Source organism: Eleginops maclovinus, chromosome 7, assembly GCF_036324505.1.
Source record: "Eleginops maclovinus isolate JMC-PN-2008 ecotype Puerto Natales chromosome 7, JC_Emac_rtc_rv5, whole genome shotgun sequence".
Classification (NCBI taxonomy): Eukaryota; Metazoa; Chordata; class Actinopteri; order Perciformes; family Eleginopidae; genus Eleginops; species Eleginops maclovinus.
This window is the reverse complement of record NC_086355.1, coordinates 24914914-24933379: the sequence shown is the minus strand read 5'-3', so window position 1 is coordinate 24933379 and position 18466 is coordinate 24914914. Positions and strand designations below refer to the sequence as shown.

The following is an 18466-nucleotide window of genomic DNA, read 5'->3' as shown; positions in this document are numbered from 1 at the left end:
GGACAAAATATTAAAACCATGACTTGTGTTTTGCAGCGCTTCGTCTGGAGTTAATTGTTCCAATAGCTTTGGATGAATCCCTGGAGCATCCTCTTCTGCTGATTGTGTATGTCATTTTAAATGCATTCCTAAATAACGCACATTACTGGTACTCATGTATTAAATTAAGATTTGTATTTATGTCCTGCTTGACTGTAACCTCTTCCTGTCCCTCCACAGAAACAGCGCCCCAGGTGGTCAGGCGGTGAGCGAGCGCTTCTCTCTGGGCTGGGACTCGGTGCTGGTCAGCTCAGACAGCGTCATTGTGGCTCGTCTGGACGGCCGGGGCAGCGGCTTCCAGGGTCAGCGGGTCCTGCAGGAGGTCCACCAGAGACTGGGGACTGTGGACGTTCAGGACCAGATCACAGCTCTAGAGTAAGCTGTTCAAAAAATGGATACTTTTTTCCTGTGGCCCTTCTCACTGAAGCAGGAGTAATACTTTCTGGAAACTCTGATATTTGTCTGATATGTTGCGTAATTTACTCCTGTAGTCCACCATATTGTGGCATTAGGGCCAACATAGCTCAGCTGGGAGAGCGCTACACTGAAAAGAAAAGGTCCCTGGTTCAAACCCTGGTTTTTGGCAGCCGGTCCACTACTTTAGGGACTAAGTACCTCAATAATTATACTCGATGACTCCTAGGTTGAGAGTTGGTTGAGCGTCTGAACAAATATCTAAAGCTCCCTGGTTTGCCTTGGGTTCCAGTTGCAATTAACAAACTTCTGGGGACAAGTTGCTCATGTTGGTAGATGATTATACCAAATATCCAATGGTCCTTTGTTAGACTCAGGTTACAGTATCAGGTAGCTGAGTTTTGGGGATGAGTTTCCTTAACGGTTACGCTTGATGTCTCCAGGTTGGTTTGATTTTTCTGCTCACACATAGTGGCCTGATTTGTGGCCTTGAAGTTGCACGTATAGATTCACCCCTTACCCTTGAAAGCTAAGTGCAGTCTCAAATGTTCTTTAGTAGTTATGCGAATGTTGTACTTTCTGAAAAGTCTGATATTTTTATGATATGTTGCTTAGTTTTACACATGTAGTCCATTTCTGCCTTTTATTCTCCCGAAATAACTCATTTAGGAGAGTGTTTGACTGTAGATCTAAAGGAACCTGGTTCAATCCTGGGTTTCTGCAGCAGATGGCTCACTTAAGCCCAGTGTTGATGCTGATGACTCACAGGTTGTGAGTTGGTTGATGGTTGTACTTGATGACTCCTATCTGATGGATAGAGCTGCTCTCACATACTGTAGCAGCCTGATTTGGGGCCTTTTGAATTTGTACATATAGATTTCTCTTACACTTGCTTCATGTGGATAAGGCTATAAGATGCTTAGTGATTGAAACTGCTACGCAGTATTTCAAATGTGATGAGCCCTTATTGATTCCTGCAGGGGAATTTGAGTTGTTGCCAAAGACTGAACAAAGATGAATACAAATGTAAATTAAAGATGCGAGTAGCGATGAGCGGGTCTTGGACACCTCTGATTTGATGTAGATCTGATGAGGCATGGACCGGTGATATACATGTGAAGTTTGGTGGCGATCGGACCATGTACATTGGAGTCACGGCGACATCGTGTTTTATGGCGAGGGATGCATTGCCATGGACACGCCACATTTTGAAATGCCCGATTTGACGTAGAGCTGTTCATGGCGAGGGATCACCTAGTATCGCACAAACGTGAAAATGGGCGCCACATTGCGACCACGGCGTACGATAAAAAAATGTATTGGATATCGTTTTATCGCCTAGGTCTCAAGACTCTACTTTCCAAGTTTGGAGTCGATCGGATTTTTACGAAGGGCAAAAAACACAATACTTCGCGTTTTTCCTGTACGTTTTTTCATACCCCTCCTACAGACTCACCAGTTCTTTGAAATTTGTTGAGTTTTCACACATGTTGTTGGGGTCAAATTAACGTTCAAAGAGGGCAAATAAAAATCATAATAACAATAATCCTTTCAATATCAATTATGATATATAATCAAAATGGAGTTACCATAGGGTTTTTCACTCTGAATCCTGCACACTTGACCTTCAAGTTTTTCTGTTTGTAAGAGCAAGTATTAAAAGAAAAGACATTGATAAAAAGGGTGAAATACAACATTTTTCCATAAGGCTTTCTGCCCTATGTGAAACAAGCCATTTTAAGCTGGTAAAATTGTGCAAAACAAACCTAAAAAATAGTCGAATAGGTCCCATCATTTAACAACATATATCGACGTTGTTGGAACCTCCAGGAATGGTCAGGTAAACTTCCTGGACATCGATACAACTTTCATTTTTTAACTTTATTGAACTTTAACAGGACGTCTTAATTTAAAGGTTAATGAACATCTCAGTATTTAGAAGGCAGGGACTTTTTTGGCAAGGGAAGTCTTTACTGTGTAGACTCAGGAATTTTTCTCTTTGCTTTGTGGTTAACCCTCTCTACATTTTTAGGCACCTGGTCAGACTTCCCTATATCGATGGCAACAGAGTTGGAGTATATGGAAAGGTAACAGTACCCTTGAATGGAATGAATAAATAACCAGATCAAATGTATGATGTTCCTTTGTTAAAGCAGCCGTCTTCTGTTTGCTCCAGGCGTACGGAGGATATCTGTCCTCTCTCCTGCTCCTCTCACACAGCTCCATGTTCCAGTGTGGCATCGCTGTGGCTCCCATCACTAACTGGAGACTCTACGGTATGCTGCAGCGATCAGAACTTACAGTCCTGACCTTACAGTTTAACAAAGATTACAACATGGTGCTAATCCAAAGTTGATAAGTCGGCCTGGGTTTGAAAAATGACGTCCCCCTACATCGAAACAGCAATTATGATTCAAGGGAAAACATATTTTCTCCCAGTGTACGATTGTTTTACATTTATCACAAATACAAAGTGAGAAGAAGTCTCCTTAGTAGAGACTGCGGTGGGTGGATGGATGGATGGATGGATGGATGGGACACACAAGGACTCACCTAGGAAACAGCTGTTGTTGTCTCGTCTGTTAGCTTAACAATGGAACAAACACACTTATTCAAGGCACAAATCTAACTAAAGCAGTTCAGTTGGTCAATTCACAACATAAACCAGCTGTTTAAAACTGCAATGGTAATCAGTGAGCAAATACAATCCCCTCAAACCTAATTAAGAATGCCATTTTGAGGTATGGGAACTTAATACTGTAGGGAACAGGGTTACAAGGGCGTCCAAACAGCCAGTAAACACAATTACTCCATATCTGGTCATCAATGCTGATTCTTTCTCATCAAACTCAGGCTATATGTTGAGTCATTGGATTTGATTTGCAAAGTAAACAACTGATTAAGAATGTCAAATAAACCCAAGTAGGCTGATGAATAGCTACATTAATCACATACATATGGCAAATACTATTTGTCTCAATGTCCAATGTAAAGTGAAGATGATATTCAAAGACATGGAATGAAGGAATAGTGAAGGAATTACAACACCCTGCTCTCCATACTCACAGTGTTTCCTTTCATAAAGGGTCGGCCCACACTGAGAAATACTTTGGCTTCCCAGCGAAAGAAGATCACAAATACCAAGTAAGAACATGCTGCTATTTCCACAAAAGCATAAGTGCTGCATGTCGAGTAAACAGATAGAATGCATTCATTTATTCATTCTTCTCTCTGCTTGAATCGGATGTGTTCAGAACTCACGCAGTGTACTTCCTACATCTGAATGCAAACTAGATGGGTGTGAACACTTCATCAGAGCAGGCAGCATGTAAATGAGACGCAGGAGATGAGATTATTTGTGAGACCGGCACAAAGCAGGGGGTCTAAGGCCATTTCAGTCACACCTGTTATTTTCATTCATATGAGGGGTATTGTGCGAGGGGGGGGGGGGGGTAGTGAAACTTGCAGTGTGGTGATCATTCTCCTCTCACACACACTCACATTTGCTGTTTCATGCCTGAAACAGGTCAACGTGTCTCCTCTGAAAGGACAGCTGCATACAATAACATCTTAGTCGCTGCAAAATGCTGCTCAAAAGACCCAAATTATGAAAACAAGGTGTCATCACTTGTAATAAGTAAGAGATCTGCCAGTAGAACAAGGGAAGATGTGCTTGGTAAGATTTCATGAAATAAGATGGGATATTTAGATAAATTAGATCTTGTAATTAGCTGGTAAAACTTAGTCTGAACTATATTTTACTAGGATCAGGTTTTAGTTAAAGAGTGAAACGTTATAATAACCATCATCAATAGATGTTAAGGTGAAAGGTAATTAAAATGACCATCGAACTGAATGATAATTAATAATTGAATACATTTTGTAAAACTGCAGTTAGCACATTATACATAACTTTATTTATACAGTGAAGGAAATAAGTATTTGATCCCCTGCCAATTTTGTAAGTTTGCCCACTTACAAAGAAACTAAATGTCTATACTTTTTACGGTAGGTTTATTTTAAAAGTGAGAGACAGAATATCAAAAAGAAAATCCAGAAATGTATATTAAAAAAAAGATATACATTGATTTGAGTTTAATAGTGGGAAATAAGTATTTGATCTGCTTGCAACCAACCAGAATTCTGTGTCCCACGCACGGTTGAACAAGTCCTCTCGCTTTAAGAAAGTACTCCTGAGGTCAACTCTTTACCTGGATAAAGGACACCTATTCACAGTCAATAAATCTGATTACAACCTCTCCACCGAGGGCCAGACCAGAGACAGGTCTTGTGATCATGGTGGAACTAATGTCTAAGGACATCAGGGACAAGAGTGTAGACCAGCACAAGACTGGAATAGAAGACAAGACCACCAGCAAGCAGCTTGGTGAGAGAGAGACAACTGGTTTGATTATTAGAAGATGGAAGAAGCACAAAATGACCATCAATCGCCCTCGATCTGCGGCTCCACCATCTAAGATCATGAGAAAGGTGAGGGGTCAGCCAATAACTACACAGGAGGGACGTGTTAATGATCTGAAGGCAGCTGGGACCACAGTCACCAAGAAAACTATTGCTAACACACTGCGCCGTAGTGGATTAAAATCCTGCAGCGCCCGCAAGGTCCCCTGCTCAAGAAGGAACATGTACAGGCCGTCTGAAGTTTGCCAGTGAACCTCTGAATGATTCAGAGAAGGCTTATGAGAAGGTGATGAGGTCAGATGAGACCAACATCAAGATCTCAGGCTTCAACTCGACATGTCGTGTTTGGAGGAAGAGACATGCTGACTATTACCTGAAGAACACCATCCCCAGCATCAAGCATGGAGGTGGAAACCTTTCTTTTTTATCTACCTCTGTAAAGCGACTTTGAACACCCAAAAAAGCGTGAATAAAATAAATGTATTATCATCAATGAAAATAGAAAAAACTGGAATTTAAAGTTTATGAGTATTTATTTGTACCTTTCGATTTTTTACATTAAAATACACCAGAAAAAGGTGTGATGTTTGTGGGTGTTACTGTTTCCACATCTGTTTCAACTGATAAGTAATTCCCCTGCTTTGTCAGCTCATGTACAGTACTGGAACTGATCTTGTTAACAGATTAGATTTGTTTCAACCTGATACTCTTTGTTTACCCCCTTAATATAACACCATATCTTGAGGTTTGCTTAGAGTAAATGAAATTGGATGTTGTTGAGACAGTGTTTTGTCAGAGGAAGCTCACTCTCCTGTCCTCTGTCACCGGCAGATCTCCAGTCTGCTCAGTAACAGCACAGCATCGAGTCCTCTGAAGTTTCTGATCATCCACGGCACCGCAGATGGTGAGGTGCAATACATCAGATATGTGGATGTATGTTGCGTTTATTGGCAGGATAACTCTAGTGATGGACTTTTTTCTTTGTGGCATTCAATGTTTGTCCAACAGCTTAGAAATGACTGTTCTTGGCCTCCCACTGTATTGGAAATTAAGAACATATACCTAGCATGTTTTGTTTTTTTACTATATGCATTTGAATCTCTGCTAGGAATGTGTAGTAGGATCTTATACAGGAACATGTTCATGTACAATGATTCTTTCTTTGCATTGGTTGGTGAATGTGGAAAGCTAATGTGACATTACATTTGCTGAGCAAGTTCATTTACCTCCCAACTGTGGGGGTGTAATGGACTGAGTAGCTTTTGTGTCATGCCTGGTCACATTCTTATTTGAATTTTCTGTCTCTCTCAGCCACCGTTCATTTCCAGCATTCTGCTGAGCTGGTCAAACTGCTGTCAGCGTTAAATGTGAACTACACTCTCCAGGTGAGGCTGCTTTCTTCTCTGAGGGACATCACGAGAGACACCGTGCTGTTGAACCTTTTATACCTATTTATTTATCTGGCTCCTTAATTATCTGCAAAGAAAAACAAGAATGAAGATCTCAACATATATGTCAAAGATATATTGGAGTGGAACAAAAATCTGCATATTTAGAACAGATAAACAGATACTTGGCCCTGAGACTGACCTCTGCTTTTACACGGAGTATATGTTCGGGGCCTGTAGCCTCTGGGGTCAGGGACAAAAATATAGTCAGCCCGGCTCTGTCCGAACGCAACATACACCACTATACACGCAGCTTCCTATAGTCTATGCTGGTAGTCAGGCAACTGTTTTTGGCAAACAAGACACAGACCTTTTTTCATATTTAACGAGCTTTAAATGTGCTGCTTGGCGGATGTTGTTCTGTTAAGTTATGACTGTTTACGGACAGGAAGTAAACATGGTCACCGTCACTTCGTCCATTGCTGTGTGGACTACCTTTTGTAACAGGACTGGGCCGACAAAAGAGGAAAGTGGTAGCGCAGCAAACCAAACGGAGGCAGTGATTGAATCAAAAAAGGCTTTATTTTCACTCAACTCGAAATACCTTTCAAAACCAAGGCTAAGGTAGCTGGGCCGCTAACCGACTTACCAGCTCTCCAAACTTGTTCTCAGAGAGGGTGCTTCCTGCTCCATTCGTGTGCCAACAGTAACTGAGCTTCTCTGTCTCCTTTGTCTCCCTTGAGGGAGTGATTAGTACCTGGTGTGTAGGTCTTCACACCTGCTCCAAATACTGCTGATTGGGAGAGGGTGGAGCCACCTGTTAAGGATATAGGTGCCTCCAACTACCCTTCCTCTCAGCCCCTTACACTTTTTAAAGCCCAAAGTTTAGCAAAGTCTTTCTTTTCCATCTCCACATTGATTTTTAAATACCAACTTCAAGGTTCAAGGGTTTTTTATTGTTATGTGCACAGTAGCTACAGTGTAGTTATGGCTATGAAAAGCTTACGTCCTGAGCCCGTCCCACAATGCAACATATTATAAAAGGACATGAGACAAAATAAGAAAATTAAAAAAGAGTTCAAAATGAAACAGTAGTTTACATTAGAGTAAAATAGAAGGTTATGCAGGTTCTGTTTCTAAAAGTAGTGCAGATGAAGTATATACATGTCAGAAATAAATAAATACAATAAGCTAAATGATGAATGGAATGTTGAAAGTCGATGCAGGATTCTATGTAGATGTAAACAGAGTTAAATGTACAATAACAGAATGTAAGATTTAAAGATTAAGTATCATACAGTGAAATCCAATTAAATAACTTCAATGTTACATTTATCATTCATGAAGTGAAATCACATTATGAAAGGGTTATGGCACCCAAACTGAACAACCCCCGTTAGTAAACCTTAAGGTAGCCATTTCCTAAACACATCCTTCTTTGTTATTCATTTTTCTCTAAATGGGACCATATTTTAAGATATTAACATTGTGCCGAATTGAAAAAGACCACAAACTTGTCAGGAAAAAGTGTTTCTGTGGTGATAGATCAAGTGAGAAAGTAGGGACATTTTCTCATAGACTTCTACATAATCTGGGTTTCTTTTTCAACTAGTGGATTCACCCCTCTGCTGGCCATCAGAAAGAACGCCGGTTAAAGGCCTTTGACAGTTGCTTTAGTTTTCTGACCTGAGGGTTGACTCTAGCTTTGGATAGCTAAGCTAAGCTAAGGAATGGTTGATCCAACTGCATATTTAATATCGTCTTGTTTTTAGAAACAAAGTGATATCCAAAATGAAAGATTGCGTAAGTATGAAACTACTGTGTGATGTCACTGGTGTTTAGAATGAAAACCGTTGAAAAGATTGAAGAAGAACAATTGACAGTTACTATTTCCTGCTGTAGATTTTCCCAGATGAAGGACACAGCATCGCCTCCACCAGGAGCCAACACTACATGCTGAACTCAGTGCTCACCTTCTTCAGGCGCTGCTTCGAGGAGAAGGCGGTTGTCATTCCGCAGACGTCCAAAGAGTATGACTAGTGAACGTCCTGTGAAGAGACAGGTTTGTGAAGAGCGTATAAATTATGGTCCTGAGCCACAGAGAGGCTGTGGTCTCCTGAAAGGCTGCTGTCTGTTAAAGCACTCCAGAAGCACTAGCATGTAGCATACCTAGCATAACGTTTGCTAGGACCTGTGAGGCTTCCACTGAGGGTTATGTTGTGAAATAGAAAAGATGGATTTATTGTCACTGTAGTTACTACTTTAGATTATACCTACTGTTTGTAATGTTTGAGCCATGTACTGAGTACAAATGTCAGGGAATCAAAGAAACGTGTATATTTCTACTTTAGAATATTATTTTAGCTGTAACCTACTGTGACTATTTTTATTTACTGCGATCAAAAGACTTCACTTGGGAGATAATATCACAAGAAAATGTGCAGGTGCCTTCACATCTTTCCACTTTCATGTATAATCAAATAATGAATTATGGATTACCAGAGCATCTGTTTCTTCAGTAACGGTTGAATGAGTCCTTTAACAATAAAAACAATTGCCATATGCCGGGGTTTCATCACTTTCAGGGAAACATTGTGAAACTTGTCTCCTTTGGGAATGGATTTTTATTTCTCTGAGGGTGATTTAACAATAACTGTACTTTGAAGTGATTAAAAACCTGTCTGGAATCAGCTGTATTAAAAGCCATATTTACCTGTTTATCAATTCGCTGGTTCTTCATTTTTTTTTTTCATGGAATAAGTTGTGTGAACTCTATCCTCTTCAGTTGAGAGTATGCTTTTGTGTGAAAATGAAGTCAAAATATTCTTTGCTAATCTGATCAATTAAAGCATGCTAACGATAACATGTACAGCTCCAGATTGTCAAATTAAGACACCACTTCAGCATTATCAGTTTCTCCGGTTTTACTATTTATAGGTATGTCTTTGAGTTCAATGATTATTTTTTATTTAATTGTATTCTATAAACTACTGACAACATTTCTCTTTGTTGGAAATCAACACACACTGGAATGGCTGCCATTCATGTAGAGATAAAGATTTAAGAAACATGTGGAGTGGTCTCATTTTTTCCAGAGCTGTATGCATTTATAGGACCAATATGAAGACTGAACAAACTGGAAGTGAATTCTATTTAGTTTTCTGAAAATGAGGCCAATAGATGTTCTATATTCTGCCAGCAAAGCTTCAAACAAATGAACAGCTGACAAACTAAACACATGACTTCCTCTGTCAAGGTTATAAAAGCCATCCGTAGAGTCAGTAAACCTAATCACACGGGCAGGTTCTGCTGTTTCAATAGTTTGAGCCTCGTTGTTTTTTAGACATGATGTATTCATACTTTGGTATATTGGCACCATTATAGTTATAAAAGCTTTTAGCTTGAACTATTTTTGCAATGTAAACATGTGGATTCCTCTGAAAACTTCCCCTACAACATCTGAAGCACCTTTTTCTATCATTTCTTTGAAGGTTTTCTTAGCTGAAATTGATTTTCAATGGGCAGGGAGTTTTTTTTACTCAAATTCATGCAGTATATGTGGTTCCCTTTCAACTGTTACGAACTTCCCTGTGGATGCTTTGTGATTGCAGTATCACAGATCTCATGAATAAGTCCACTCAATATGGAATATTTTTCCCCAACAACTGTTGTTTTGAGTGTTTATGAGCGACTGGATTCTTCACTGTTAAATATCCCAAAATGTGAAACTAGCGAGATATTTCAAAGGTCATGAACTGTTAATGATACAAACGTATTCTGTACAGAGTGCTAAACAAACTGAAACGTTGACTGTAATTATATGTCTACAAATTTCACATAACTGTATAAGGTCAGTTGAAAGCAATAATGTTACACTTAATGTGGTTTGACATAATACATTTAATTAAAGTCAGCGTTTCAGTTATTTCACAGCAGATCATTTCCTTGATCCTGTGCTGCGTACCTCTGCATTTACTTGATTCTGTCCTATAATCTGACATTTATATATTTGGGGAGCTTTATATGCTGAAATAAATTGTTAAACAAGACATGGTTGCATCTGTGTGTCGCTGTTTGCTGTTGTGCTTAGAGGACAAAGCAATAAAAAGGGAATTTCATTTCCATCTATATCTGATACAGCACACTCCAATCTTTATGTGAAAGTGCTGATGGCGCAACGGGACGAACACTGCTGAGAGGAAGCAGCTGAGACATACATAACATTACAGTCGTGTTCAAGGTGAATCACAGTCTGCTGCAGCGTTTCTCAATGACACCAAAAACACATGGACCCCAAGAAGGTGAAAGAAGACACACACACAGGCCCAGCGGTGAAAAGTAACCAAGTACATTTACTCAAGTACTGGACTTAAGTAAACATTTAAGGTACTTGTCCTTTACTAGAGTATTTTCCTTTTATACTACTTTATACTTCTACTCTACTATAGTTTGGAAGCCATTTTTGTACATTCATTTTGATTAGATGTTTACAATGTGGTAGTGTAGTACTCGTGATCGGTGTTGAGACCACTTTTTGAAGGTCTTGGTCTTGATTTGGAATCGGCTGCACTTGTACTCGGTCTTGTCTCGGTCTCGGACCTATAGGACTCGAGATTTTATATCAAACCAGTCAAGACCACGGCTGTGGCTGGGGATGTGATTGGGTATAAAACGCCCTGTTTCAAATGCAACCGATATCGGACTTCACTGACTTTTAAGCACTCACACACACAAATCTTTTACTTATGCACCGCAAAGTTTGTTAACATGGGACTGGTCTATAACGGCTGCTCCCCCTCACCTCTCCCCACCCTGTCCACACACACTCAAGCGGTCGTGAAGTGAAGATGTTGGGAAATTCAACGATAATTACATTTGGGTACACAAACCACAAAAAAATCACTTATTCACTAATCTATATTTAAATGAAAATAATCTTTTTGAATACATCTGATGAAGTTGTATTTATATCTTAATGTTTGTACATGGGTGTTTTTATGATGATGTGGATCTATCAGATGTAAATGACTATGGTGTCTTCCACATTCAATTGTAAGTGTTTTATGTAGTGTTGGATTCACACAAGTCTGGTTCTTGATTTGGTCTCGCCCTGCCTGGGTCTTGGTCTTGACTTGGTCTCGGTTAAGCTGGTCTTGACTACAACACTACAATCTGGTATTAGTACTTCAATTTACTTTACTTAATTTTCTTTACGTCAAGTAAAGAATGTGAGTAATTTTTCCACTTCTGCTGAATCCTTAAAGTATTTAAATGAAGAGAAACTGAACTGAAGAGAGACAACCGAATATGTACAGGAAAGTAGAACCAAAATGTAGCTATGACATCCCATCATGTCATATTGTCTTTTTTAAATCTCTCTGTGTTGTCTAAGATCAGCTCTGCACATCTGGACTCCAGCTGAGTAATTCACACGTAAATCCTTTCATCTTACGTACACAAAGAAAGCAAACCTGACTGTCCTTTATCATATATTTTAATATATTTGAACCTTTTATGCTCTTTTTTAAAAAAGAAATTAAACTCAGCTCCCCAAATCATTTTAAATTTATTTTATGAAATGTCTTCCTCATAGCATTGTGAAGCACCTTGAGATAATGTTGTTTTTAGAGTGTGCTATAGAAATGAAACGTATTGTTATTATTAAACCAGAGAATGTTGAAGTATTCTGTGTCAGTGTGACGGTGTTTCCATCCTGCAGGAGTGGCTCTCTGATGGAAAGTGTAATTCCCTATGCAATGCTCTCACAGGGGCTGTGAAGGACATTATTGAATTATTATTGCTTGCATCATTTAGAAACCTAAGTTTATCAATATTTGTTAAGGTGCACTTTATTTACAATATTTACCTCACTTTACCTTGCCATGTTTCCAACCTCCAACCTTCCAAAGCAAACTGAATCTCTGAACCAAACCTGTTATTTTAAAATAACCGAGGTCACACAACAGCCCAGACACAAACGTGCATTAGAACCCCAGCTCACGTGTGGAGCACGGTAAAATTTCAGTGTTACAGTGGAGACTAATTACCTTGGCAAGGGCTGTCTCAAACCAAAGTGGCAGTGAAAATATATTTTTAGGTGGCCATTTTTTAGGTGTTTGGCTGCTGCCTCTGTCCACAGCAATACATTTCCTATCTTCCTTGTAGTTCTCCTATCATCCTCTGTAGGTAAGACTAAAACTCATATAACCCCAAATACCAAACTACTATATTTCATACAACAAAAGGTGTTATATTAAAGATAGTGTGTCAAATGATGTAGATCCTGCAGAGTTAAGGGTTTCCTTCCCTCAGCAGAGTGAACATCTGCTCCGACATGGAGGCCAGTGTGAGCATAAATCAACATATAGTGCCGGAACATTAAGGGACATAACTAACTAACTGTGTTCCGGTTTCCGGTTGGTATTGTTTTTAGCCTCACAGTAGCATGTAGCTAATACGATATCGTGTTTGTAAGTATATGGAGAATGGCGTGAAGTTTTATACTAAACACACCGCCTCAAAATCTCATTCATTGACGCTAATATACCAACTATCTTTATATGTTTAACTATGTCATTTTCCCAACAAACATCAGATGAAATGTGTAACAAATACATTATGAGAGATGTGTTATGGCTACTTCATAAAAGGTTGACAGAAGAAGATGATCAAGCAGAATGCGCGAGTTAAGTGGTTCCTTCGGTCAGCAGAGTTCACACATACACACAGCTCGAACATTTAGGCCAGTGACTGCTGATATATGCACGCTGACATTTTTCACGACATGTTTCCTGCTAAATCTTTCATGTGGGGGTGCTGCGGCAATGACAGAGTACATCCACTCTTTAATGTGAGTCCCAAGAAACAAATGAAATGTTAAATTGAAACCTCAAACAATCAATAAAACAAATGTGCTATTTACCAGCATTACTCATCGTTTTTCATAGTCTTTTTTTTAATTCATAATCATCACTAGAGGACAATCACAATAACCCCAAAAGCTCAACCCTGCCCTTTCCCTTTTTAAAACAGCAAAAAGAACAAGAACAAGCATTACAAAATCCATCCTAAGAAGAAAATCAGCTGAAAGGAAAACAGAAAGAAAGAGTACAAGACATCCAGGTCAAATCAATCCGTCCCAGTAGACTAAACTATCTATGAGATGTGACATCTCAAAAATATATTTATGTACACACTCTGCTGTATTGTACTGTACAAAATGTGACAACACTTGACACGTTCCCTGTAGACATGCAAACACCTTACTGACTCTGTAGAACTGTCCGTTCTGAGTGAGCATTAATATCCGCTGCAGCTGTCCATTTTGTTAAAATAAGAGAATTTCCAGAAATAAGAAAAATGTCTCCTGACTTCAGGCAGAGCAAGGCGAAAGAAATCTGAAACGTTTTTAGAGATTTGAAAAACACAAGATTTAATGACATATTAAAGGGATAGTTTAGATTCTGTGTAGTGGGGGTGTATGAAGTCAAGATAGAACTTACAGTTTGGAAACAACTGACAGCAGTATGAGCACAGAAGCTAAGCGATGCACTGAGGTTGGCGTGGGGGGGCTAAAAGGTTTTTAATATTTGTATCGCTTTACCCCTTTGAACTCAAGCGGTGTAAAGTAACTAAGTACTTTACTTGAATACAACTTTGAGATTTTGTACTTTACTTGAGTATTTAAATGATTTGCTACTTTGTACTTTTACTCCACTACATTTATTTAATCCCTTTAGTTACTTTACAGATCTGGATTAATGATGGTAAATATAATCAGCCCTTAAATCAGACTTTAGTTCACCTGCAGTAAATCCAGCAGCTACCCTGCAGTATACAAAGCCATTCAAACTAGCTGCACCTTTACCAGCTCTGAGAACACTTTAATGATCAATCATTATAAAACATATCAGAGATATTATTCTGAAATGGACCAATCAAACAATGACTACTTTTACTGTCGCTACTTTAAGTACATTTAGATGAGAGTACTTTCTACTTTCACTGGAGGAACATTTAGAATGCAGGACTTTTACTGTGACAGAGTATTCCTACAGTACAACTGGTACTTCTACTTTTACTGAAGTACAAGATCTGAGTACTTCTACTTTACTCAAGTACAAGATCTGAGTACTTGTACTTTAACTCGAGTACAAGATCTGAGTACTTCTACTTTTACTCAAGTACAAGATCTGAGTACTTCTACTTTACTCAAGTACAATATCTGAGTACTTCTACTTTAACTCGAGTACAAGATCTGAGTACTTCTACTTTACTCAAGTACAAGATCTGAGTATTTCTACTTTAACTCGAGTACAAGATCTGAGTACTTCTACTTTACTCAAGTACAATATCTGAGTACTTCTACTTTTACTCAAGTACAAGATCTGAGTACTTCTACTTTACTCAAGTACAAGATCTGAGTACTTCTACTTTACTCAAGCACAAGATCTGAGTAGTTCTACTTTAACTCGAGTACAAGATCTGAGTACTTCTACTTTACTCAAGTACAAGATCTGAGTACTTCTACTTTATTGAAGTAAAAGATCTGAGTACTACTTTAACTCAAGTACAAGACCTGAGTACTTCTACTTTAACTCGAGTACAAGATCTGAGTACTTCTACTTTTACTCAAGTTCAGGATCTGAGTACTTCTACTTTTACTCAAGTACAAGATCTGAGTACTTCTACTTTACTCAAGTACAAGATCTGAGTACTTCTACTTTTACTTAAGTACAAGATCTGATTACTTCTACTTTTACTCAAGTACAATATCTGATTACTTCTACTTTTACTTAAGTACAAGATCGGAGTACTTCTACATTTACTCAAGTACAAGATCTGAGTACTTCTACTTTTACTTAAGTACAAGATCGGAGTACTTCTACATTTGCTCAAGTACAGGATCTGAGTACTTCTACTTTTACTACAGTATAAAATCTGAGTACTTCTCAAAGCCACCAGACTTTGTTGTAAAGCAGTCATTAAACCTGGCAGATCTCGGGGGGGGGGGGGGCTGCTGGTACATCATTGCCTCGATCTGTTAGTCACTTTATGTTTGGTTTTTTTCGGAGTCACCAAGGTTTCACAACATCAAAAACAAACTAACCAATTCAAGCAGAGCTACATTAGCAACTCCAATGTTCTGGAATACCAATGATTGGTTTTTTTTACAAAGAAGTCTGGTGGCTTTGTAGAGGGCAGAGCTAGGAATAATGGTTTTCTGGAGGGGCCTTCTTTTAGGTGTCTTCCATATCATTTGCTGTGTACCTTATCCAAAGCAAAACATTTCTCAGCTTCCTGCGAGTTATCCTGTGTGTTTCTCCAAACTGAACTGTAGGAAAAGTAGGTAGTACTGACTAAGCAGTGTTCCAAGAAGTACTCAGATCCTAAAAAATATTCCATTACAAGTAAGAATCCTGTTTTTAAAATGAAGTATTCGTTGTGCAGAATCTGACAGTATTATATTATCATGGTTATTATTTTATCCTTTTTATATATACATGAGAGCATTTTAGTATTTTAGTTGGTGTGGACCAAATTTAAATACTTGACATACTTTGTAGATTAATAGTACAGTAATGCATTGTACCATATCATTATATTTACAAAGAGTGTTAACATAAATGTAGTGGAGTAACAGTACAGAAGTAGAAGTAAAACATAGCATTACATGGACCAACTCACGTAAATTACAAATATGTCAGAAAAATACCAGACTTAATGTAATGTAGCCTACCTACTAATGTACTTAGTTACTTTCCACTACTGGAGATAAGTAACTTATAGAACCCAAGCCCCCAGGAAGTGCTCCAGACGCTTAGGAATATATTGGTAGTGGCCAAACTCCAGGTACTACCACTTCCGTATCAGTCTGTGACGTCACCGGCGCAGAAAGACTTTTTCCCATTGACTTACATTGGGAAAGAGACGTCTGTAAATCGGTGGATAATTGTTTTGAAACCAGATTAACTACCCAGTATGAACCCTGTTATAGCCCTTATTAAATCATTAGGTCTTAAAGTTCTAAAATGCGCTAAAAGCTGAATCCAGATTTATTTTCTCTCTCCATTCATTCTACTGAGCTGAAGAGGGAGATCGGGGGCGGGGCTTAAGGGAGAAACTCAACTGTGCATGCTCTATAGATGAGAGTAACACACGTAGTACCACCCACTTTTGGGGGAAAACATTCGCTTTGATTGGAATGGCAGTCAATACAGATTCTGAAGTTTTCGGCAATCACATAAAAAAATCAAGATAACTGCGCCTTTTTTTTAATCTACAAGAAGCCCCATTATGATGGTGAGACAGGCAAACTATTAAAAAATGTCAATGGATGATCTGCGTTGATTTGTAGTTTAATTTAAATCAATAGGGAAATGATGTTTGGTCAGTCGGCTACAGTGGCAGGCAGCAGGCTTACACTGAAACTGAGTTTTCTGAAATACATCCTTTGTTTTACTCTCCTTTTTTCTGTAGAGGAAGTAAAGAAACTCTGGATTTATTTGTTGTTTGAGATGCAATACATGACTCAGCAGCTTTAAGCCATGAACAAACTATTATTTCCCGCTTTGCTCTGATGCATTGTTTCCCCCCAAAAGTGGGCGGGGCCGTAATTTCGACCAGGAAAAGTTAGTCGTTAAAAGTAGTTCCCTATTGATTTATATTAAACTATAAATCGACACAGATCATTGATCTCCAATGACATTTTTTAAAAGTTTGCCTGTCGGACCATCATAATTGGGATTTTTGTAGATTAAAAACGATGCAGTTATCTTGATTTTTTGATGTGATTGCCGAAAACTTTAGAATCTGTATTGACCGCTATCAAAGCGAATGTTTTCCCCAAAAAGTGGGCAGGGCCGTAATTTCGCCAGGAAGTTACGTAGGTGTTACTCTCATCTATGCTCTCGACAGCCAGGCATGATGGGTAATTTGTGACGTTTTGCTCTTGAGAATCTCAGGCCATTTTGTCTTCATGCGCCAATGAGCAGCTCTCACAGGAATGAACGAGGCCCCGCCTCCAATCCTGTATCCAGTTCTTATTCGACATCTATGATAGAACCCCACTTTAAAAGATCTAAACTATCCCTTTAAGTGTGGCCTGAAACGGAATTGACCACATTTCAGTAACCTTCATATAGTAAGCATAACTTATTCCTAACCGTACAGCTGCTATAGTGTAACTGATTCTAAACGGAGTATGGAGAAGTTTCTCGAAGACCTGAGTCGACTTAAGTTAACATGACACTGCTAAAGTATGAATACCACTGCGAGCAAAGATTATTACAGTATGTTGAACCTCATAAGGCATTGTACATGTCTACACAAGACCCCTGTACAATAAAGTGTGACCTATAAAGACTTTTTTATATTAAGTGTGAGTAATGGCGGAGGGTTTCTGCAGGAAGTAGTTCTTACTCAGGATGGGCTCTGTTGTGGTGAACTTGAGTGACTAAACATTTCCGCTTTCTCTGTCCAACGATACATCAACCAAAGGAGAGGTGAGTTCAAAGTGTACATCTGTGTTCTTCCCTAAGTGTTACCACAATAGGGACTAACATGGCGGAATGGGTGAGGCGGCTAGGGGGAAAAAGAACCATGCATTGTGGATGACGACGGCCCGGAGAGCCTGCGGAACATGGAGGATCTCTTCCGTGCGCTTTGCCAAGAAACGAAGCGTCCAAAAACTGAGACGACTAGAGGCCAGGTCCCGCCCTGATGCACTGTTGTGTCCTTCAGTTATCTTTTCAACACATTTACACATACACACGGTCACACACCGGAGTGCTCACACACACCACATACACACTTTAGGAGCATTAGCAGCTCTAACCCAATGTCCCGCTAAACGTGAAAAGCCTTGACGGATTTTTATCAAAATCCTTCAAGCTCTGCCAAAGGTCCGACCCCTCAAAGCCTCTCTCCTACTCTTCCTCCTCCTCTTCCTCATCGGGCAGCGGTAGCAGCTCCTCCTTCAGACACTCCCTGTAGAAGCTGGTCAGTGTGGCGTACAGGTGAATGTGACTCTGCTGGGACAGGAAGTGGCCCTCATCTGGGTAGATCTGCGGGGGGAAGGGGAGACATTTTAAAATGTTACATTTTCAAGATGCAAAACGTTATCATCATATGCACAGCTACAGTTTAGATATGGCGATGCAAATCTTAAGTCCTAGGCTCCTCCAACAAAGCAACATAAATAT

The 18466-nt window shown here is 39.3% G+C and overlaps 2 protein-coding genes across 6 annotated transcripts in view; one reads left to right on the top strand and one right to left on the bottom strand.

Annotated features, from left to right (window-relative positions):
• Positions 1-10256, top strand: part of LOC134867426 (inactive dipeptidyl peptidase 10-like) — a 237865-nt gene extending 227609 nt beyond the window's left edge. The window contains exons 19-26 of one of the 2 annotated variants that reach the window (XM_063887980.1): positions 37-106; positions 220-414; positions 2486-2540; positions 2630-2729; positions 3539-3597; positions 5707-5779; positions 6187-6260; positions 8246-10256. In XM_063887980.1, coding sequence (XP_063744050.1) covers positions 37-106; positions 220-414; positions 2486-2540; positions 2630-2729; positions 3539-3597; positions 5707-5779; positions 6187-6260; positions 8246-8299 — 680 coding nt within the window. In that variant the 3' untranslated portion in view covers positions 8300-10256. Of the gene's footprint in view, positions 1-36; positions 107-219; positions 415-2485; positions 2541-2629; positions 2730-3538; positions 3598-5706; positions 5780-6186; positions 6261-8165 lie in introns of both variants that reach the window. The other variant, XM_063887979.1, reaches the window with a different exon arrangement.
• The window catches only part of LOC134867715 (inactive dipeptidyl peptidase 10-like), a 679335-nt gene that overhangs the window by 341270 nt on the left and 319599 nt on the right, over positions 1-18466 (bottom strand). Inside the window, exons 26-27 of one of the 4 annotated variants that reach the window (XR_010166172.1) lie at positions 14987-18328; positions 13140-14953 (exon numbers count right to left, since the gene is read on the bottom strand). Coding sequence is in view for 1 of the 4 variants with exons in the window: in XM_063888497.1 (XP_063744567.1) it covers positions 18191-18328 (138 nt within the window). In the remaining 3 variants the exon portion in view is untranslated. Of the gene's footprint in view, positions 1-13139; positions 18329-18466 lie in introns of those variants that run through there. The other 3 variants (XR_010166171.1, XR_010166173.1, XM_063888497.1) reach the window with 3 other exon arrangements.